A 24,230-nucleotide genomic window follows, 5' to 3' on the forward strand; every position below is an offset into this window, starting at 1 on the left:
CGTGTTTAGTTTAAAGTGATAAATGTGGCGTGATCGCCAATCTTTATATTTACCACTTCCCTAAATGCGTTTTTTATAATAACGTAGTATTTTTGTAGTAAGGACACTTTAGCATATACGTGGCACTGAAACGATAAATACTGTATATGGCTTAATGCTTTTAAGCGGCGTTATCGCAAGTCTTCCTCGGGGAGTGTTTCTTTTTACCATAGCACGTAGAGGCGTCATTTGGACAACCACAGCGGTGCGCGCCCCCGCGGTTCCCTGCGCGCTCTCCCAGCGAAAAGTGAGCTAGAGGCGGTGGGGAAAGAATCGGGACGGGACAACCATGAAGGGGGAAAGCTGGATATCTTAGCCCGGTTTAGGAACACTTTTAATTACTTTACCCAACAGTGGAGGCTAAATGTGCTTGTTTTAGTGGTTCATTGTTATGTGCGGCGGGTGGGAAAGTCGTAAATCTCCCAATTTGAAGCCCGCAGTAGCACTGAAAAGTTAGCCAAATTAGCTTGCCTCGGCTAAATTAGCCCGCTTCAGCTAAACAAGCAGAGGACAAAAACAGGCCCGCCCGGGGGAACGAGCGAGGCGGCGAAGAGTGACGAGAAATGTCGCCCCCCGGGATTCGGAAGTTCACCTATCGATGAGAAGAAGGAGACTCGGGAAGGCGCACGACAACTTGCACGCCAGACGACCGCTGCCATGTTGGGGTTGCTGCCGCTGCTCGGCTCCGGCGGCCCGTCCGAGCGCCAGCGATGGCCGCCCTCGGTGGTGCCTTGGCGCCCGCTGGAGAGCTTCTTCGTCGGGCTGTTGCTGCTGCTGGAAGGGGCCCTCGGCTTCGGCGTTTCAGTTTCGGGTCTCGACAACGACAACAGTGGCAACAACCGCAGCGTCAACATTTACATGAGTGTGGACGAGCTCAACAAATTACTGGGTATGGCAAACTTATTTTGTTGGGGGAATGTTGTCATCTTGCCACTTGATTTCAAAAGAGTGGAAAGTCATTGTTAGCTATCACTTTTGCTTGTTTTTAACCCACACTTCTACGAACAAGAAAACACAAGACAACAAAATATTTGACAAACAAATTGGGGGGAAAAGACAATATAAAAATAATATTGTGAGGGGGAAAAAACTGAAAAGTATCAAAATAAAATATTTGAAAGTTATTGAAACACAATCAATATTTTATTTACACACTAGTTATTGAGGCCAATATTGTGATCCACACGCTTTAAAAGGGCTGAAAATCCTTAACCTCTCATATTTACTTTCATGCGCCTACTTTTGTCTTTTATAGCTGTGTAAACACAACGCCAAGCCTGTTAATGTTAATTATTCCACTTAAAATTTGGACTTGCTGCTGATGCGTCACCTGATTCAGGAAGTGACATCAGCGTGCATTTTAATGGCCTCAAGTGGCAGTATTTGGGTCAGAGCCTTGGTCACAGATGTGAATGTGCTCTTCTGGACAAGAAAACGAGTTGTCAGAAATGTTTCTAGGGCTAGCGTCACAAAAAATCAACTTATAACTAGTTTTCATATCTAATGTGGGCCAGATGATCGACCAGCACCTCTGCAAAGCCGTCCTGCTCCATTTTCTTTGTTCAGAGCGTGAGAAGAGGCAAAAGTTGTTGCAGGAGAACTCGTGGCTGCGTCACAATGACAACACGCCTGCTCACAGTGCCCTGAGCATCTGACAGTTCCTGGCTGAGTCGAACAGCGCAGTTCCCAGTCACCCGTGATTTTTGTTTCCTCTTTCCTTAGCTCAGAGGGATAAATAAAAGGGACCCCATTTGACATGTACTACACCAAGAGGCTGCAACTCATACAAACAGAGCATACAACATTACTCATAGGCATGTACTGTATTCTCACTTCTCTGTGGAAAAAGGCCTGTTTCATTTAAATGAGCTGCTGCCTCAACTGCAGGGTGTGTTCTCAGCATCCCTCCCTTTTTAAATGTTCTTGTATTGAGAATAGAAGTGCAGTATCTGCATGTCAAGTCGCTCCGGGACAACAGATGGAATTCTTTCACCGTTAACTTAACCAAATGAGAGTTTTCTCCAGTGGACTGCGAGATAAACATTTGAGCCCAACTAAAATGTGCGCACTGCGTCTTGCGGAGCGATGAAGAGCGGCCATCGCCCTTGATCGCTTTTGCATGTGATGAATGTGTCATTTAAAAAAACAAAAAAACACGCACACACATTGGAATGTAGAAGATGTCCAGCGGGTTACATTTTGGTCCTCTACGACCGTGTATTTTGTGTTTACGATCCGTCGCAGCCTTTTATAATTTATATATCATCCTGCAACAGGGATTTGCTTGTGGCATTGACGTAGTCCAAATTTGAGGTATACATAGCCATGCAAATATTTGACCGAATATGTAGAACTATTCGAATCCAAGAATCTAAAAATAATTAAATGACATAAATTAGAAAAAAAGTTAGAAAGACATTCACTTAAAATTTAAAAAGCGCGCATAAGTATTAGACAAAATTTACAGGAATAGTAAATGAAAGTACAAAAATATTTGGAAAAATATATACTATTTAAAAATATATAGCTATTAGTAAAAATATACAAATTTATAAAAAAATATATACTGTACTGTACGTCAGTGCTTCCTCACGGTTTTCATAGAAGTTAAGATCAATAAGAATCTTTTTTTGTGTGTGAGGCTAAAAATAGCTTCTAAAAACATGTACAGTCTGTTAGGTTTTTAAATGTAGTTTCAGCTGGGTTTGACATTCTGTCAAAAGCATAGTGTTAGCTATGATGCGTGCTAGCCAGAGAGTGGGCTGCTCTGTATTTTTTTTATGGCGTAAAGTAGTGACTAGAGCACAAGTGAGAACAACAACGATGTCCCATGTGGGAACTTGGTACGACTCCGTATTGCCCCCCCCCAAAAAGTTAGCATACAAATAATTTTTTCAGAGCTGTCCGCAACTCACTTTTGGGGCCCGACCCACCAGTTGAGAATCGCTGCTGTAGATCACGGTTCGCCAACACGGTGCTTGCCGGCCCGTTTTAAAATGAGGAAAAATACATCCATAGATGCAACTGGGACACATCTTCAGTCATGTTCCTGAAATCGTTTGGTGTTTTGGGTCTCCATGTTTGTTTGCTATTTGTTCCCATGAGCGTGCCATGCGAGTTGAATTTAACCCCAACCCCCCCTCCCACCCTTCAATGATTTAGAGATGTGGGTTTGTACCCTTCCAGAAAATCTACTTAGCTAAATCAGGTATTTAAAAATATTTGTTCTCCTTAACGTCTAAAAATAGACGTCTTCATGATGAACTAATTCTCCCGACGTAATCGTTTCTTGAGCAACCTTTCCGATGTTTAGAGCAAACAAGCCCCCTCCCCTCCAAACAAGCATCAGTGAGGTGCTTATTACGGTATGGATGCAGACGGCCTGGCTGGGATTCTTGCCTTCATTGCCTTCATCCCCCGAGGCTCTCCATTGAATCAAAGCAGGCGGCTGATGTATGGTCCTTTTGAAGTGAAAGAAAACCGCACTTTGTGGCTTTGAAAAGTTGCTATTTTTGTAAGCGCCTTTCAAGTTTTGGCCCACAGTCCAAGGACAAAATACAGACGAGATTAGCATCCCGTGCTAAGATGCTACCTACCACTTCATCAGGAGTTAGTGTCAAGAGCATTATACGAGGGATGGTCCGTGATGCTGAGATAGAGGCGTGAAACATTCTAAAAGGATCTGCGCTGCCGACAATCACACCACCTGCCCTGCTGTGTCGATAGCAGTTGTCGCTGTCTGACAAATATTTCTTACGTCCTTCATTTTCCCGATGGGAGGGTTGAAGTTGACTCGTGAAAGTTCCGAATTTGCCCGACCGGCGTGTGAATTTAAACATGGAGACTCAACAGGAATCTCGTCTGCGACCAATTCGGCTGCCCCCGCAATCTAATTTCGCAATGATATGCCCAAAGAAAAAAACAAAAAAACATTTTGTCAAAGGCTATTCAATATATTTTGTCTGCCACATATTATCCTTTTGCCTGCGTGTTCTCGTGTGTCCGGTGTGGTAGGTGTAACGGGCATTTCTCCATTTTCTCCTGTTATCTTCTGGAGGTTTGTGGCTTGGGGGAGGTAAAGGTACAAGTGTGGGCTGCAAGGGGGTCTTTGTTAGATGCTACCCGGACTTCAGCACCTGCTCGCGGCCACCTTTTGTCCTCTCGCTTTCAACGCGCAATGTGATCCATGCTTCATGTCTATGTGAAATTTTGTCGTGAGTTTACTTGGACTACTTCACAAACTGAATGGAGCAATTAAGTATGACAGGTGTCTATTTTGCATGGATACCTGTTTATGAAAAATCTGAATGTTTGTATTTATGCTTGATACATTTCAATAAAATTACCACTAATTCTCATGGAGAATTTACAATTTGGAATACTTCCAAAATTCAAAATTTTCCCTCAGATTTTCAGAGTGGTGTAAGAAAAATTCAATTGCAGACAATTTCAGCTGTCACTTAAAAAACTATTTTCATTTTGTTTTTGACCTTGGCTGATTGTCGTAGTCAATAAACGACCGAAAGTGTATCAGTGAGCGTGGCTCTGCCGCTGTAATTATAAAAGCGCTAATAAATGATAGCATTGATGTTTGCCACCCATTAGGGAGGTCAAGTGCACTTGAGTGGGAGTGTTCCTGTCCCGGGAAGGTGATGTGTTGATCCCAAAGGAAGTGATCACTCAAAACAAAATAAACACGCTGCCACGCTGGAATTCAAAACACCAAAACCCCACTGGACAAACAAGCTTGTTAGCATCTCGGTTAGCTTTTAGCCTCACGCGGTGGAATTTGCTTGCAAATGCTTCCATTGAAGAGTTGTTGTTTTTTTTGGGAGTGACAAGCTCCTGTTGACTTTCCTGTCACTACCTGTGTTAAAGTCGTTCAGGTTGAGGGCTAAAATACTTCGAAGTAGAGGAGAATTGGTCACTCTTCCACGCCTGGTTGGGCCGCTTTAATTGCTATCAAAGCGCACCGCGGCATCACGTCGAGACAAGGGAGGCACACAGAGTTCAAGCCAGAGAAAGGCAATTATCACAGCACCAGGGCAGTTTTCTCACAGGAGGCCCATTAGACCGCTCATTGTGTGTTTGACTCCAGCTGTTTATTAATCCTCCGCCACCAGCACAACATGTCCTCAGTACAGCGACAAAGCACAGACTGTTGCCGGGCTACAATTTTAGCTGTCGCTAGTGCTAAACGGCATGTAATTGCACTCGTTTTTAACATAAGCACTAACCTGCTCCTTTAAAAAAAAAAAAAAAAAATCAAGTGGAAAACAAGTGCAAGTCAGTCATCCATCCATCCCAGCGTCCAACATTAGGCCTTTTTGAGTGGTGGGTCACACAGTGAGCCAAGTTGTGGTGGCTAGCCTTGCCAGCCTTGTATTCATGATCTAAACTACTGACAGCCTATTTTTTTAGTACACTTGATTTTTTTCAATGTGAAGTCTTCTATATTGCTAATCGAATTTACAAAAATGTAATGACATTGTTTTTTGTTACGAATGATACATTACAAGAAATATCAAGTTTAGGGATATCTTAAGGGAATTATTCGAGTAGATTTCGAAGTCAACGAAAAAGATTGTTAACCTGATACGCGCAGAAAAAAGTGCACAGTGCGGTAAAATCACCTTATCGATTTTTTTTTTTTCCTGCCGGAAGAGGTGCGGTGTGTTTACGAGCAAGAAGAAAAAGGCAGGGAAGGTCCCCTACTAAGATACAGTAATAGTCAATGCTCCCACAGAGCAGAGACAATATATGCCTGTGAGATTGGTTTGTGAAATTTGTGTGTTAAGGTGACAGTGATTTGAAGCTTTTTAATTACCGTGACATCATTTCTGTTAGCTTTACGGCGTTTCACTTTTTATGTTGGCACCAAGCTAGCAGACTTTCTCGTAAGAGTGAATGAAATGGTTTGGCAGACCTTTTTGCTGTTGAAATACACTATCCTTAATTATTTTTGTTTTATGTGTCAGTTTTAGAGCGAACGTCGAGTGGGAATAATTATTTGGAGGACTGTGCAAGCGAGAGACACAGTGTCCTCTAACTGCTCTTAAACAATACTCTCCCATTTCTTGACAGTGACAGAGTGACAACAGGTGCAAAGGAATGCCTTAAAAAGTGTTTTTTAATAAGTCAAAGTGTGTCAAGAGTCAGCGCGGCCGGTTGGAGCAACAGCGACGTGTGTGCCGTGCTTTGATCTATGCTCATAAGTTGAGGGGAAAATCAGCCCTGTAGGCTTGACTGTTAACACGCCCACTGCCACCCCCGCCGCCCACACGGGGGCCTTTGTAGATACCCCTTTAAGATGTCGCCCATCTGCTCCCTGAGCTGGCAGCAAATGCCTGAGATGTTTTTAATTGAGTCAATGTGAGAAAGTGGTCAAAGCCCGAGGCTGTTGCGCACATTCTTGCCTTTAAACGAGATCCTCAGTCAGGACGGAGAGCTTTAACCCACCCGTCACCCCACCAGCCTGGCTTTTTATTATTTTTTTTTTTTTTTTGGAAAGTTTTTCTTTGTCGTGATTTGTTAACAAAATAAACACGGTGAGACTTCACACTCTTATGTTAGCGCCTGTGACATAGTGACTTATGTGAACCGTTCTCTTAACCCCTTGATGAAATTGCACTCATTTCAGAGCTCGTTCGCACTTGAGCGTTTTGAACTTCTTCACTTTGGGCACGGAGAGGTTTCAAGTGCTAGCAGATGTGCTCGGGCCGTCGCTCTCATTTAGCTGGGGTGAGGGCGTACGTTGTCGTCCGCTGTTTGTGGCCAACGGGCAGTTTGAGGGTGAGCTTTACCAAGCCGGATGCTCTAATTCAGTATTTCCCAAACCTTTTTTGAGCCATGGTCACTCTCTTTGTTTAAATGTAATCACAAATGTACTTTTTGTGAAATCTGAACCTGTTTAATTGAACACAAAGGTGATACACGCACAGGGAGCTATGGCAACAGGTGGATACACATGCATATGTTCATTGTAGGGCTGAATGTTTGTGCAAAATAATCTAATTGTGATTTTGTTTTTGGGGGGGTCAAGATTGCAATTTAATGTACAGCATATCCATCCATGAAAGACAGTTTCATATATAGATTCTCTGAACTTTTGGTCTTTTACGATGTGTAACAGAATCCATTCTATTTTCATTTTTCAAACGTGAATAAAATCGAGGCCGACCAGTGTCAACATGTTCTCGAATGCTGCCAATTAAGGTCTGTCTTGATGTCTTCTCCTCACCCAGGTCTGGACGCAGAGCTTTATTACGTCCGTGACGACGTGGTGAACCAGAACGCCATGTGCTTCACAATGCCAGTGCCCAGTGAGACCAACAGCCTTCACTTCACCTGGCACTCCAAGTCCAAGGTAAATAAATGCCAACATCGGTTGAGACACCACAACAACATCAGAACCCATTTATAGGCTGAGTCCGTTTTTGATTCTCAGGTGGACTACCGCTTAGGTTTCCACGTGGAGAATCCTGCTGCCATGAACACACCACGCAGCAACATTTCCAGCCAGGGGGAGCTTCCACGCATTCCCTCCGGTTTGTTTAAAATACTGTACTGTTTCCCTTTTCCTCTGCTTGGATTGTTCCATTCACCTCATACAAGTTCTAAAATAGTCGCTCTTGGACACATGTAAATAGAGAGTTGAAAGCAAACCGTTTAAAAAAAATTACATGTGAATGTAAAATACTTCAATGTTAAATACATCGCAATGAATACATTGAACTGTACCGATCAAATCTGCCGGACTGGGTTTAAATACATTTAGGCCATTTAAATGTTTAATTCAATACGTTATTTCGCATACCACTGGAGGGAGCCCACTAGTAGAGAATCGGACTGCCCGTTGTCGAAGTGTCCTCGGGCAAGGCACCAAACTTTAATTTGCTCCCAGTGGGCCTGGCAGCACCTTGCTTGGCAGCAGCCGCCCGATTGGTGTATGAATGTGTGCGCGAATGGGTGAATGCGAGGCTTTGTAAAGTCCTTCGGGCAACTGCGATGGTGTAGATAAAGCACAGCCAAAGTATTCAATTGACCATTTTAGATTAGCGGTATGACTAAATGGTGGTTTTTTTGCGCACGCTCCTAACAGTTTTTCGAGTGGACCTTTTCTGTTCGGGCAAAGTGGACGGCGAGGCTGTCGTGACGGTGCAGCTCAACGTGACCCTGCACGGCAACAACTACACAGTGCTCAACTTCAAGAGGAGGAAAATGTGCTTCAAAAGTAAGGGGGGAGGGGGTGGGGGGGCTTATTAGCAAATGTTGCCTCGATCAATTTGCACGATTACGTGCAAACGGTTTGGCTGTTCACCCGCAAACGCCAACGTTGGTCTCTTTGTCCGTTTTCTTTCAAGCAGGAGTAGATTCCGACCCAAAGATTCCATTTCCTTTCAACAACCACACCCTTCACACGCTTCAGCAGCCCGACTGTGAGTATCGCCTTGTGACCTCTGAGTACATGCTCCTTCCAGAGCCCCTTCATGGTTTGCCCCAAAGATAGACATGGGCCGTTTCATAGACAAAAACAAAAAAGACCGTTCATAGGTACAGTCATAGACATTTTTCACTTTTTGTTTTTGGTGTTAATGAGCCTCAAGATTGAAAAGTCTGGATGCTTTTTAGACAATCACACGGGAAAATAGCTCGGTTAGATGCGTTTAAGTAAGTCTGTTTTGTTAAAAATGTCCTGTAATGCTTCTGTGCAGAAGGAACTAGTCAGACCCAATGGTACGTTGCATACAGATTCATTTCTGGCTATTACGGTGCTTAGTCATCTTATCGTTTTATTTATTGTTTCACTCATGACTCTAAAGACCTTTGAAAAGAAGTTTAAAGATGTAACCACCATAATTTGCTTTTGTGAAGTATTAGAGGCTGTTTGTCCGATTGGGGGCTCGGAGTGACTCTAAACTTTTAATCAGTGACAGAGTAATAAACTACCGTGTCCCCCGCAATATAAATTATCGATTGAAAATGATTTTGTCGCGGTGTTGTCTGATGGTGGTACTGAATATAAGGTACCAACTTAAACGGTGCTATGTTTGACAATATTGTGTGGTATTTTTGGCTGTTTTCATTTCCTGAAAGTAGTGACTTTGCAGATGCGAGGATTATGCTTAACCACCAACCAATATTATGAGTAGTACATATGATGTTCATGAATGGTCCATATCTATGAATAGTCTTTTTTTTTGGGGGGGGGGGACTATGAATCGTCTGGATACCCATCTTATGTAATGTTTGGCCTCCTTTGTGAGCTTATTGCCATTAGTACCATTAGCAGTACCATTAGTCGGTCTCCTTATTTCTGCTCCAGCAGGCCGGAACAACCTGAGGCATTCTAACGCTTTGAGTAGGAATGTAACAAGTGTCCGCCTTCTTTGTGGAATTTTCAGGGGAAGAAAAAAAAAAACCATGAAATGAGCACCTCGAATGCCTCTGAAATCCCCCCATGATAAAGACATTCGCAGAAAAACTATTTACTGCTGAAGCATCTCCCGTTTTCACACGCAACCATCATGGAAATGCATTCTAACAACTTTTTTTTTTTTTTTGTCATTCAGTAGATGGCATGACTGCCCCCACCACCTCCACCCAGGTGTTCTACATCAGCGTGAGCGTGTGCTGCATCGTCATCTTCCTGGTGGCCATCATCCTGGCCATCCTGCACCTGCACAGCATGAAGAGAGTGGAGATGGAGGACAGGTTGGCGCCTTTGCTCAATGGTTTGTCCATGGACTTCTTTGATTATCATTGTCTTTTTTTCCCCCCCTTCATTCTTCCAGTGTGAGCGACAGCGGAAGCTCACAGGGACTTTCTCAGCCTTCCACGCAGACCACGCAGTACCTGCGGGCCGACACGCCCAACAACGCTGCGCCCGTGTCCAGTAAGAGTTTGGCATTTATTCCTCACAAAGCAACAACACAATGTAGCACTTGCAAGTCTTTCGAAACGATAGAGATGTAAAGTCAATTCATCTGTTCCCTTAAAGCGGAAGTCAACCCACACATGTTTTTTTTTTCAAGAATATGTTCTATGCAAGCCCACTAGTTGAAACAAGGAATTCTTATTAATATTGTTTGTGGAATAGGAGTTAATCCACCCTTTTTTAGCCATCTCTGGAGGCGGCCATTTTGTCACTTCTGTCGACTGAAAATGACATCACAACTTCTCAGGGCTCAGGTAATGACCAATCCTGGCTCATCTTCAGAAAACAGGTGAGCCGTGATTGGTCGTTACCAATGAGATTGATAATAATTCTACATATTACCCTTTTACTTGATTACTTTTTCTTGTGAAAATTGTTAAAATGATACCATGTACCAAGACCACAACATGAGTGGAGAAAGCACTAAAACGGCTGGATAGAATTCCATTACTATTTCTAATGACAGTTGCTGAAAATGCTAACAGTGGGTGTGCTAACATAGCAGCACATGACACATGTTGTCATCCTGTGGCATTCCGCAATTTGCCTTGTCCAAATGTGGTTAGCGAGCGGGAATGCTGAAATTAGCTGAACTGCTGTCACGAGATGGCCACTCTGTGTCACCACTTGTTTCAATTTGTTTCATTCAATCTTTTATAGCAAGGGCATCAAACTTATTTTTGTCACGGGCCACATTGTAGTTGTGGTTTACTTTGAACCCAAATAAATGTATGATCACCTCATTACATACACAACACAAATTGATGAAATTAGAGGCCAATAAAAAATATTTGTTCATTACATTTATATTTAAGTGGGTTTTGGTAACAAAAACGCTTGCCATATCTCAACATTTTAAAAATTGAAGACAGTTTGCACTTTCTGTATTTTAACAAGAAACATGACATCGATGTACATAATTAGCTTTTGCAGGCCGCATAAATTGATGTGGTGTGCCAGATTTGGTGCCCGGGCCTTGAGTTTTACGCCTGAATTTTATAGTGGAAATATTTTTGTTTGCTTTCAGTTTTTAAGTCAACTTCCAGGATCTGGCACCTCTGAAGCTATTTTGCTAACACCTAGCATAACTTATGATTTTGACACATGCAGAGCTACTGTACGGTCAAGATTGTTTTTAGAAAGGACAAGAATAGCTAGAAGATGGAAATTCGTCTTTCAGGCTTTGACACTTACAGAATGTTTCCAACCGCATGATGACACAAGGGGGGGGAAGTCTTCCAAGTCCTCGTCGCCCTCTTGTGGATGCAACACTTATCTCACGCTGCACATTGTTTTGCGCTAGTGTTTTCACCTTCCACCCCCTTTATGCCTGACTTTTCATGTGTGTATGAGCTTATAACAAACACCTATGCAACACTTACTAGTCCCTTCATTGGGTATCCCTGCACAATGTCGTGACAATTTTTCAAATAGAAAATACTATCAAGTCATTTAATCTGTTCTCTTAAATTCTCTCAAATTGATAAAAGGTGGGGTTGTCACAAACAAATATGTAAGTTCAATTTCATTTTATGCAGGTTTTTTTGTTTTTGTTTGCAACACTTGCAACTATTCCATCTTAGTGTTTTGTTTACATACATAAACATTTATTTCATACTTTTTTAAGAAAACGGGAATCCTGTAGCTCAGAAAGTTGATGTGATAGGGAAAAAGTGAGATCACTTTTGGATTCCGTACCCCAAAATTAGTTAAAAATAGCAGTCAGCCATAACGCGACAAAAATTGAATCCCATTCCATTGTGCTGGTGTTCCTAATGAAGTGGCTTGTGAACGCCTTAATCATTAGTGTGAGCACCCCATTGAATCCTTGCCCCTCCCTCTTTGCCTCCCTATCCTCTTGTCAGACAACCACCCTGGTTCCGCACCCATTCTCCAGCTCGCCACCTCCTCCTTCCAAAACACCGGTGCCCCCCCTCACGAAACCAAAAGTAAGTGACCGGACTGTTGTGCTGTACCCCTGTCAGATCTTCACATGCGCCACTTTGCTGCACAGTTTCCCTCCAGGGGGCGGCATTGATGCACAAGACCTCTCCTCTTGCCCAACCCGCATGCCACCACCGTGCCTTCACCTTATCTCATAACACATAACAAGAACATCAAAACACTCAAATGACCGGTATTGCCTCCCGATGATATCTGCTTGTTTTGCTCTGTGCGCCCTTATCTCAAAGTGTACACACGGAGTGTGTGTGTGTGTGTGTGTGCATTGGGTCATGTTTACATTGTGTTATTCGGCCTACACATGGGGGAGGTTATGCTGTTGAGTTGTATTTTACCTAGAGGTAATATACAATATATATGATATTTGGCAGGGTAAAATTCAGATACCTGATTAATCGGCAGATTCATTAAAAGTATATATACTGTAAAGGATAACAACATATAATGAATAGAATATTTTTTGTCCCTGACACTTGCAACAATGGAAATCAGATGTACAGGCAGAACATTTGACTGTTTTACTTTACTTTGTGCTTTAATATTTGTCTAACTATAACAGAAAAATTGGCAAAAAAAATTGTTTTGAATGTCATTATCTTTATATTATCTACATATGTTCTAATTTTTTTTTTTTTTTTAAATGGGTAAAAAAATAGGCCAATTTTTTAAAAGACTTGATATCTACCCAGGTTTTTATTTTTTTATTTATTTTTTTACCCTCTCACCTTGTTTGTAGCCATTTTGACTATGTACACACATAGGCTGTGATAAAAAAAAAATTCTTGTTTTATTGCAGTTCTTGATGTTAGTATAAAACCTTCAGTATTACCTTTCCCTTCAAATTTCAGATTGTGCACAGACCCCCACCGTGTGTTGAGAAAATCTGCAAATAATTGACACATCTCTAAAAGGGCTTGTATCTGCACATAGGTGCCACAAGATGGCAGCAAAGCACTTCAAATGGAGAGGATCATGAAGCACCAATACCAAGCATTGAGTGTGAACAAAATCAGGAACCTGTGTTACATAACACTGGCATGTAGTTGAACGCTGGCATCTTCAAAACTATCATTGCATATTTGTTGAGTTATTGTCACTGTCAAGAGCCATTTTCAACACTTTAGATTGGTTAAAAATGTCAAATCTATGTGTGGACTGATCAATATTACACATTGGTGAAAAAAGATAAAATTGATCAAATTGGATTTTGGAGGTTTCTGTCAGACAGTGGCAACTGTATTCACTCTTAAAATTATCCAACATAAACAAACCACTTTCACATGAGGCTTATCAATAGTATTAAATAGCATACTAGCCAAAATGAACTAAACTAGCACAAATGGCCAGCATCAAGCCAAGAGGATTAAGAGAAACGTCATGTATACTGTCAAAGTGATGTAAAGCAGACACTGCTCCAGTAAATAGACCGAGCCAGGCTTTTGTGTTTACGCTTGGATCTTCTCCCTCCCTTGCTCGCAGGCTTCCCATCTCTCCGCATCGAGAAAAACGACCTGAGGAGCGTGACCCTCATGGAGGCCAAGGCCAAAGTCAAAGATATCGCCATCTCACGGGAGAGGGTCACACTGCGGGATGTCCTGCACGAAGGTATCTTTTTTTCCCTTTTTCTTTTTTTTTTTTTTTTTTCATGACATTAACGGCAATTTCCTCATGATCTTTTCTCCATTTGTTTAGAACTAGGGCTGATCAGTTAATCGAATTCAAATCAACATCTCAGTGTAGTAGAATGCAATTTTCAAATCGCAAAGGTTGAAATTTGGTGGTGGTGGGGGGGGGGCTGCTTTTTTATATAGTCTCCTCCAAAAGTATTGGAACGGCAAGGGTAATTCCTTTGTTTTTGTTGTATACTGAAGACATGTGTTTCCCGGCCTTTTTCCTTTTTAACGCAGCCTTTTGCAGTTATTTTTTTTTTCTGCGGTTTTCTCTCTTCAGTCTCCTTTTCAGGAGGTAAAATGCATGCTTCATTGGGTAAAGGTCCAGTGATTGGCTTGGCCAGTCTAAGACCTTCTGCTTTTCCCCCAGATGAAACCCCTTGTTGTGTTGGCAGTCTTGGATCACCCTGTCTTGTTGAATGACGAAGCTTCTCCCAATTAGTTTGGCTGCATTTTTCTGTAAATTGCCAGAAAAAAATGGTTCTGTCGACTCGAGAAGTCATTCTGCTGCTACCATCATTTGTTGCATCAGCAATGAAGACTAGTGTGCTCGTTCCAGAATTACCTCGTCCATTCTTCACAGATGAGCTTGTGTGTTTTGGATCATAAGCAGTTCCTTTCTTTTTCTTTATTTGGCCCTTCATCACTTTGTAGAGGTTAATTTTGCTCTCAGGAAAGGTGGAAAATGCCCTTTTTAAAACTCATTGAGATCGCTCATCATGCAACTATGTTAGTCTTCCAAGTATCCATTCTGTCTACATTGTCCTGCCTCGCTGCTTTGGAGGCTGCTTAGCTTCGTCATGGCGTGAACAAGACTGTACTTCAGTCTGCTGGAGTCTGGCCCACTGTGGTGGATTTAGTGTCCTTCCGATTCCCGAATGCTGACGCAGCACACTAGCCTGTGTCTGGGAAGGTGGAATCAGAACGTAAATATTTTAAACCTTACCGGTCTTTGATAAGCACCGTTAATAAATCCCACTTGACCGGTCCGAGTCATCCTGAATAAACTCGCTATTTCTCAAGACGGAGGTTAGCTCGTAATTCCTAGTGTACAAAAGCGGTGGATGAAGTGGCTGCCTGGCAACTTCACTGTCCGCCTGCAAGTGAAATTGATAAACATACGAGCGTAAGAGTTTTTCGTACGCTCGCCTGAAGTTGTTTAGTACCACTCCCATTTGAAGTTAGAGCAGTCTTTCTTTTAAACACTTATACTACATATTTTGTTTTTACAGTCATATGACATACAGTTATAGTCCTGAAATGTTACTTAACATCTTTTAAGTCAGTGTTGGGTTAATGACCCTGGAACATATAATTAATTCACTTTGCAGGATTTTTACTTACTTACTTTATAGCAGCTTGTTTCTACTTTTTTTTTTACACTTGTATGACAGTTAAAGATGTTTAAATGTTACTCAAAAACGTCTGTACAGGTTAATCAGCTTTCCATTACATTCTATGGGAGTGCTTGTAAATCTAATAAATTTTAAATCAGCTCAGGCTAAATAATCTTTCTTAAAATATTTCTGCGCCAACTATTGCGGCATACGCTCGGCAGAATGCATTTTGCCGCCGTTAGCATGACGGTGTGCAACTAAAAAGACCACGAACATTGCGGTGAAAAATGAACGCTTGCGGACTGCGAACTGGTCCGGACAGGCCCGATGCACACGCTCCAGGTGGGAGGGAAGGCGGTTAAACACTAACCTTGTTGTTGGGCCCAGTTGGCCTCAGGGCTCAGATGTTTTTCTAAACTTTACGTCCACGCTCTGTTGCTCACCTCATTCGAATTCCCGCCTCAAGCGCCCTTCTGACAGTTTAGACAACGGTGATGATGAATGCGCTCGCTTGGCTTCTCCTGCTCTTGTTCAAAGCACTGAAATGTCTTTGGAGCACAGACGAAATCCGTCTTGTTCTGCCCAATGTGACAAAGTGTTTTAAATCTGTAGCCTGACCCGGCGATTAGCCTGGTGTGACATTTAAACTTGTCCGGCGGTCTAATAGAAGCCATTGATTTATTTTATTTATTTATTTATTTTTTGGACAGGCACCTTTGGCCGCATCTTTCACGGCGTGCTGCTGGATGAAAAGGACCCCACCAAGGAAAGGCCAGTCTTTGTGAAGACCGTGAAAGGTATCCACGCTTGGTCATGCTAATCAGTTTTTTTTCCAGCCTAGATTGTGCCAAAGCACTTATTTTACATGTTTTAAAAATCTCAAGACACCTCAAAAAACAACTTGTTTTCAAAAGCTATTGATATTTGCGTTTCCGAATGACCGCTGAACTTATTGCGCAATCTCCCCAGAATATAAACATGGGCGCAGACGACATTGTGACCACATTTTAAAGTCTACTTGGCTGAAAGGGACCACCGCTGAGCAGTCAAATGTCCCATTACTTTTTGTCTCAAAAAAGTGGGGGACACATTTGCAGACTGTTGTAATTCCTACACTAATCACTTTAATTGGGTGTAAATACCCTCAAAAAATAGCTGAAAGTCTGCCATCAAAGCACATCTTGTTCGTTTCATTTCAAATCCGTTGCAGTGGTAGTTAGAGCCAAAAAGATGAGAATTGTCTGGCTGTCACAATATTTATGGACCTGACTGTATTTTGGCAAGATACAGAAAAACGAGGCAGACAGAGGAGGACAAATAATTGGCACATCTTCCTGGCAACATTAATGCGGACACATAACATTATGGAGCTACCACATATCAAGGTCTACGTGGGGGGGGCGGGAGGCGCTGTTTTGGTGAGATGCAGAAAAACAAGGCAGGCAGAGCGGGACAAATAAGTAGTTTAGCTCCTTGGTACATCAACATGGATGCACACAATATCGTGGAACAATCACATCATGTGAGAATGTACCAAAAAAAAAAGGACGCATAAGTCTCCTTTAAATAAGCACAGTATTCATGTGCGTGTTATGCTCCACTTATGTTTGTAGATCACGCGTCGGAGGTCCAGGTGACCATGATGTTGACTGAAAGCTGCAAGCTTCGCGGCCTTCATCACAGGTGAGCTTATTTTGCACAATTTGTCTTGCAACATGGGGGAAATTTTTTTCCCCACAGCGCAAGTTGCGCCAAATGACATGAAATTCGCTAAATATGTTCATCATAACAGGACACACTGAAAAGTCTCAAGGACCAATGTCAGAAAGTGAACAGGAAGTTGGTTATTTTGGTTCAAAGGTGCCATTTGGTGCTAAATTCCTGGCCTCAAAAGATGAAAACAAGAACTCCCTGACACCAGTCTCAACAAACAATACTGAATTGGGTGGCCGTGTCTATCAAAACAAGATTCAAGAAAAAGCCCCATGCCTGTAAGTGAACAGGAATGCAGCCATTTTGGTTTGAAGCAGCCATTTTGTGAACTCAAAACTCCTCCACCTGAATCTGACGAGCTTTAATTGGAAGCAAGTATCTAAGAAAAATGGGTGACACTACATTTCAAGGCTACAATTAGAGTTGGGGCCACTATTTGAGGTATTTGTCAAAACTGAATTTAATTAATGTTACGTACCTGGTTAAGGATGCATGCCATCCTATTCGAGGAGTCAGAGTTGTACTTTTCAGTAACTCTTTGGCAAAAAAAAAGCAACTTCTTTATTCCTGCTAAGTCCACAGAGAACTTGTTACCTAATTGTTCAGTGGGTACGGGTAAGTCCGGGATAACTTTCCATTGTGCATGCGTGTACATTGAATTTTGCTTGAAATGCTTCAAACAGTCAAGAGGAGTTAACCTTAACTGGACACATTTTGGCCAACACCTTTTCCTCCACACTATGCCAAGGTTTCCTTTTCCCCTTTGCCCCCGTTTAACAGTGTTTTGAAAGAAATCCCTGCCGGCGTAGCTTCCGTACCTAATAAAGTGGCCGGTGAATGTGTATTTATGCCAAATGTTTCCCCCCTCCTTCCAGAAACCTGCTACCCATCAGCCACGTGTGCACGGAGGACGGCGAGAAACCAATGGTGCTGCTGCCCTTCATGGCCTGGGGCAACTTAAAGCTGTTCCTGCGCCAGTGCAAGCTCGCCGAGGCTAACAACCCGCAGGTGAGGGCGCCTAGCTTGAAGCAAGCATTGACTCCTTTTGAAAAACTGCCGTTTGTTGTCTGCAAAACTGCACACCACACGCTCAGCAAGGACATAATAGTGTAGTTCGCGCAGTTTATCACATGCTGGTATCGGCTGGCCTAGTATCGGAGAGTTTGTGCAAGTACAGTCTACCACTATCGGTGCAGATGTTTCCAGACTCTCTTTTACCCCAACACTTGAAAAAAATATAAATAAGTTCCTGGGATTGAATCGGTGGGCTGTGAAAAGTAAATTCGTCAACGGCAGTGAATGAGTTAAGCTGGATATCAGGGATATCGAGAGAAAAAAAAAAAATGCTCAAACGGCGGCACCACTACCTGATTTGCAGCTGCGGCGCTTATTGCAACAGCGACGCCGTTTCTCCCGCCAGTGCCAAAAGGCGCATAATAATATTTCTTCAAACTAGCATGTTTATGTCAAAGGCTGCAAACGGAGTTTTGATCCAGTCGGCAAGCTCCATCTTGCAAATGCTACATCTACGGAGCTGATTGATGAAAAGCCTCTCTGTTTGAGCGCATACAAAAGCCCGATTGTCTTCACGTAGCCTGATCAGATGGCACACATCTACAGTCTGCTGGATTGACACCTGATCTGACAGCGTGAAAGAGTTATTGCAAATCATGCCAAGTCAAGCCTGATTCTCACATAAGCTTGCAAAGCTGTTTTGGATGAAAGCAAAAAAATAATCATTTGCAAAGGAACCCCCAAAAAAATGTGTCAAGGCTTTTACATACCGCGGTTCGAACCGCTGTCGCACAGGATGTAAGCGTGTCGTGAAATGTATTGGACGAAAAAAAGTTAAGTGAGCATCCCCAGAAATTTAGCTTGTAGGTTTTGCTTTGGGGAAAATATTGTGTTATTAGGACTGCGTGCAAATTGGTGGTTACCAGGGTTATAAAGTTGTGAATTTTTCATTGAAGTTAGTTTTTATTCATTTAGCCTTTTTTTAATACATTTTTTATTATGTTAAAAGTGCTTCGTTTTAGTTGAGTTTTTTATTAGTTTTAGTTCGAGCTGGGCACTTGACCCTTTTTTGCCCGTCCGGCCGGCCGCGACCCTCCACCCTTGACCTGGGTACCCTTCCGGCCGCGACCCCCCGGCCATATTCATAAACATGGTCGGTCCCCTCCTTCACACTTCCCGGCCTTCAAAATAAAAGCATGCCACCTATTTAGAGAGCACTTCGAGATTTTCCTCGCTTTCTTTTTTTTTTTTTCTACTGTTGCCTACAACACCACCAAAATATCCTGCTCGGTTCACTCTGAAATCAGTCCACCACCGTCTTGCCTTTTGGTTGCACCTTCTTACATCACGGTGGCGCTGTGCCCAGTTGAAACATTTTTCAGCCCAGGCAACACATACACAATGAATGGTTTTGTTGATGCCACACAGCGCTTTACCATCTGCAAAGTGAAGAGGAATTAAAAGACTCTCTTCATATCAACTCCAACATAGTTTCTTGGCAAGTCAAACTGTCCTGCATTTTTAGATGGCTAGTGTCCCTGTGTCCCACTAGAATGGATTCGCCCCTGCCAAATTCGGAACCAAAACAGAATCTCTAATACAGTGACCTTGACACGGAGCAGAAATTGCAGCAACCAGTCACAATTCACGCTAGCTGCTTCTGTAACTGAATTATCTTTATTCATCTGGATGTTATGAGCAGAAATGTTGCTATTTTAGTTATGCCTGATTGGTGGGGAAGCACAGAAGTAAGATGTGATAATAAATGTGGGAGGATTTTTCCCTCCTGCCTTACCGCCCAGTTTGAACTGTAACCACAGTGATTTTGTAAATGGAGTGCAATCAAATAGCGTGTTACTTTGTTCACACGGCGCCCAAAGTGTTTTCAAAAGTCACCAATGGGTGGCTGCTGCCATGCGCCCTGCCAGGCCCGCTGGAAGCAAATTAAGAGTTAAACGTCTTGCCCGAGGACGCAGTGCACAGTCGGAGGTGGGATTTAAACCAAAATTTGAATTTTGGCTCACGACACAAAGCAAAGTAACTCAGAAAGTGGCTTAACTTGCGGCAGTCATTAGGCAATGTACCACTGCAGGCAAACATGGGCAGATAAAAAATGGAGGGCAGACTGAAAATGGCGAAGTTTAGACTCCCATCTTCTAAATGATTCATTCCACTTTTTTTTTTTCTTTTAAAACCTAAAAAGGAAATGAGGGCAGCATGACACCTAATGTCACAGTCAGTGGCTACCGTGTGTTTCCTGTTCTCAAGCGCTGTGTCCTCCCCCTGCTTCCTGCCAGGCCATCTCCCAGCAAGACCTGGTCTACATGGCCATACAGATCGCATGCGGAATGAGCTACCTAGCCCGCCGCGAGGTCATCCACAAAGACCTCGCTGCCAGGAACTGCGTGTAAGTGTCTGTCCACGCAGGCCAAAATAAGCTCCCGCGAGCGATTTCTCCTGAACCCGGGTTTCTCCCTCCCGGCAGCATCGATGACAACATGCAGGTGAAGATCACGGACAACGCCCTGGCCCGCGATCTGTTCCCCATGGACTACCACTGCCTGGGGGACAACGAGAACAGACCCGTGCGCTGGATGGCTCTGGAGAGCTTGCTTGACAACGACTTCTCCAGCGCCAGCGACGTGGTAAGAACAGTTTTTGTTTTAATTCTATGTGTACCTCTCCTGGGCGCTCATCAATTTCCCGCTGACATGCACCGACCTCCACCGACAGTATGGTTGTAAAGAGAGGGGTGCTAATTTACAGTGTAATCAACAGTGAATCCCCATTTATCGCGCGGGATACATTCCACAGCCACAATAGCCAAACATACCCAATATAGAGAGTCAAAAAGGAAAAAAGGAAAAGGTTTTCCCCCTGCCACACGCTTTAAGGACAGTTAAACTTATTAAAACACGCTTTTTTTTTTTAAAACACACTTTTCATACTGTCTCTGAGCTACAACACATACTGAGCATATAACAACACTCACAGGCTTATATTCAGTGTTGTATACGTCACCTGTTTACTGTAAAAATTCAAATGATATGCTCTTTGTGTCATGGATTTGCATCTCTCGTTGGGGAGGCTGTAACGTATCCCCTGCAAAAAAATGAGGTTTGATTGTATTTCTCATGGGGAAAATTGCCCACCTCCGTTCCACCTTAGAGGTTCTACGAATTTAGGCCATGTTGGTTAAGGTGCAGGAATTCGCAGCGACGCCCTCTACTCAACCCAAACTATCCCCCACACATTCCTCTTACGGTCTCGGCGCCGAGTAGAAGCCCAAAACAGCCGTTCCGCAGAGACCTGCTATTTAGCTAACAGCTGAGCTTCAGGGGGAAGTCCAGACGAGAAGACGATGAAAATGACAGCGTGACACATTTAGATTCACCATGCGCACGGTTGTTTATCATGCCGAGCTGGAACGCTCTGGTCTTGATTTTCCTTTAATGAACATGTTGCTCCTTGACATCATCACTGCCTCCGAGTCCTCAGTGACGTCTTAGAACGGTCCAATGGGATGCGAGAGTATCTGAATAGTCACCATTGACTAAGTCTTCCAACAAAGGGTAATTTCGCTCACACGTCCAAATGTAGTAAGCAGCGGTGAATCACACACACCAGCGTGTCCTCACTCGCGGCGTTTCGCTTGGTTTCGTAACGGCAGTTACACGCCGGCTGTTTGCAAGTTCACTAACAGGTGTTTGGCATCACCGATTGGTATTGCGCACAACATTGTGGAGCGACCATGTTTGCTTACTGTGGAAATTGTCAATACGCGAGGTACACGTGACGCAAGAATCGCCGTGGCTCCCCAAAACAAACATGGATGCACACAACACTATGGAAAGACCACATGTCAGCACTCACTGGAAATATGGCGAAGATGTAAACAAGAAAGACTGGACAGGACAAATAAGCCACGTAACTATAGAGCCTTTTGGTTTGGTTAGCAACAAGAGTCCAACGGGCTGGGCAGTTAACTTTGTGATGAGATAAAGAAATTAGATTCTCTCTCTCTTTCTATCTATCTATCTATCTATATATTAGAAGTAACAACAAAAATAAAATCTATATTTTTCTTATTTGGGATTCCATTTTTAAAATTGTGTGTTTTTTGGCGTTTATTGTATGTCTCTTATGGTCTATTGAAGCAAATTCACCCCATTCACTTGTTAGCAGCCTCTCTGACAACAAGTAATTTATCCTGCATGTAAAATGATTTCAGCATTACTTCCATGTATTGTTTGTCCCGCCAGATGTTCACAAATGATTTCCATAATAAATCATTTTTTATTTTCCCGGCACAGTGGGCTTTCGGCGTGACGCTGTGGGAGCTGATGACTCTGGGCCAGACGCCGTATGTTGACATTGACCCCTTTGAGATGTCGGCATACCTGAAGGACGGATACAGGATAGCGCAGCCAATCAACTGTCCCGATGAACTGTACGTGCCAATCGCGCACTCATTTCTAGTTTGCTCCACACGGAAGGTTGCGAGGTTCCAACAGTTTTTGATCATTTAATCTGCATTTTTCTTAATATGCAGTGCATCTCGTCTTGTTACAGCCTTGTTGCGAAATTAAAATAGATATTTTCCCCCTCAGAATTCTACACACAGGACCCCATAATGACAACATGCAATCTTTTATTTTTTTTCATTAATTTTTTTTTCTAATTTATTAAAAATGAAAAAAATTAGCTTAATATTGAGGCACCTTGAATACGTTACAGTGCATTTGGAAAATATTTACAACACTTTTTCTGCATAATATTTTAGCCTTAGTTCTTAATTTTTCCTCAAAATTCTACACAAACCACCCACCACTTATGACATAATGATAAAATATATACAGCCAAGCCTAAAATTGTTCATACCCTTGGGTAATATTTTATTCGAAAATGTTGGTTTAACTCCACATTTTTAGATTTTTGAGGCATATTTTCACAGAAAATGTTTCTGAAGTTAACAGCTTTAGACTTTTGAAAGTCATTTTCTCCCCAAAAGACTTTAAATTTAAATTTCTGTCCTTTGGGGCATATTTTACTCGAACTTGTTGGTAAAAGTCCACATTCTTTGACTGACGGATGTTTCCCCCAAGAATGTTGATATTTTTTTTTGTCGCGTGTTTTGAGGCGTGCAGAGACTTCCTGCAAGTACAAAAGGTGATGAGGTGACTGTTCCAAAATATTGCAGGCCACAAAATAAAGCACACCGATACCGCTTCCTGTTGTGTGTGCCCAAATTCTGCCGCCTTTGCTGATGTCTTCCCTCCTTTGCCTGTTTGTGTTGCAGGTTCGCCGTCATGGCGTGCTGCTGGGCCCTGGACCCTGAAGAGAGACCCAAGTTCCAGCAGCTGGTCCAGTGCCTCACAGAGTTTCACGCCGCCCTGGGAGCTTACGTCTGAAAGCCTTTCGGATCCTACTTGTGCCTTATCAAAGAAAAACTAAATGGAGGCTGGTGACTTTTTCCATATTTGTACAGGTCTTATTTTTTTATATAGCTTTTTACATAGCAAGTATTTTTCCGTAGGATCTTTTCCCACACGAGGACCCTCCCGACGGGAATTTTCCGCCAACATTCACGTGCCGTTTTAAAGGCACTTTGACATTCACTTGTATATGTACTGTAACCCCAGTAAGACGCAACAACGTGGTACGATAGCGAGAAACTTGAGCACAGATTTCTTCGTGTGCCGCATTACTTATTATGCCAACATTAAGCATCGGTCGCTTTCACATTGTCGGGATTTTTTCACGCTTGGGAATTGGGCCACAAATTCAGCCTGGCAACCCTCGGAGAGAGTGTCAGAGCCGTAACAGAGACAGGACACCACCTGTGTATAAGATCATTCCAGCGTCAAGGGAAGGCCATCAAAATGTAAAAGTCGGCATTCTTTAGCCATTATGAGGGTGGCAGAGTCACATGAGTTTGTAAGTTAGCATCCTAAACCAGAACAGAAGCAGGGTAACCAAAAATTTGCGCATGTAGTTGGCTGCCTTGGGAAGAATTCTGACTCTTTTACAGTTTCTTGTGCAGGATCTGTTTTTGAAAGACTGTAAAAGATGGCATTTTCTGCCAGGATGAAGTAATTTCACACCTTCAGAGGTAGTATTGGACACCAACTGTGTGTAAGGGTATTCCACAAATTCTAGGTTTCTGTGATAAATTCCGGATTTCTTGTTACGGTTGTGATGCGTTTTTCTTGAGGTATCTTTGTATGACAGAAGTTTTATATTCCACAAATTCAGTCAAGAGTATCAGGGCTCTCCTGATGTTCCGGGTTGGCCGCTTTTTCCTGCCATTTAACACCACCCATCACAGGATTCATTGATCTTCACAAATTTCTCGGCATTTCTGTAAACAGTCAACATACTTTGATGGGTGTTTTTTTTTTGTTTTTTTTGTGGGTGGTGTTTTTTTGGTGTTTTTCTGGTCACTGCATGTCAAATGATGGTGCTTGGATTCATTCATTCATTCACTATTAAATGTTATTTCTTCAATGTATTATACTACTTGATTTTGTCGTAAGACAAACCAACTAACATCTTGGT

At 42.7% G+C, this 24,230-nt stretch overlaps 1 protein-coding gene across 5 annotated transcripts; it reads left to right on the forward strand.

Annotated features, from left to right (window-relative positions):
- The first annotated feature begins 204 nt into the window (after positions 1 to 204).
- ryk (receptor like tyrosine kinase) lies at positions 205 to 24,183 on the forward strand. Of its 5 annotated transcripts, none has more exons than XM_086048057.1 (16): positions 205 to 928; positions 7,284 to 7,405; positions 7,487 to 7,586; positions 8,141 to 8,272; positions 8,403 to 8,477; positions 9,615 to 9,753; positions 9,834 to 9,934; positions 11,842 to 11,925; positions 13,418 to 13,543; positions 15,656 to 15,742; positions 16,559 to 16,628; positions 17,534 to 17,666; positions 19,970 to 20,079; positions 20,158 to 20,317; positions 21,986 to 22,122; positions 22,972 to 24,183. In XM_086048057.1, exons 1-16 carry the CDS (start codon positions 697 to 699, stop codon positions 23,081 to 23,083), a joined length of 1,920 nt encoding a protein of 639 aa, XP_085904183.1. In that variant the 5' UTR covers positions 205 to 696; the 3' UTR covers positions 23,084 to 24,183. The 5 variants fall into 5 exon arrangements, with proteins under 5 accessions (XP_085904183.1, XP_085904185.1, XP_085904181.1 ...); XM_086048055.1 differs by having other exon boundaries at positions 206 to 928; positions 9,612 to 9,753; XM_086048058.1 differs by having other exon boundaries at positions 206 to 928; positions 8,406 to 8,477.
- Positions 24,184 to 24,230: the final 47 nt, after the last annotated feature.

This window comes from Filicampus tigris, chromosome 12 (assembly GCF_054856515.1).
Source record: "Filicampus tigris isolate MCC_2025a chromosome 12, RoL_Ftig_1.0, whole genome shotgun sequence".
NCBI lineage: Eukaryota > Metazoa > Chordata > Actinopteri > Syngnathiformes > Syngnathidae > Filicampus > Filicampus tigris.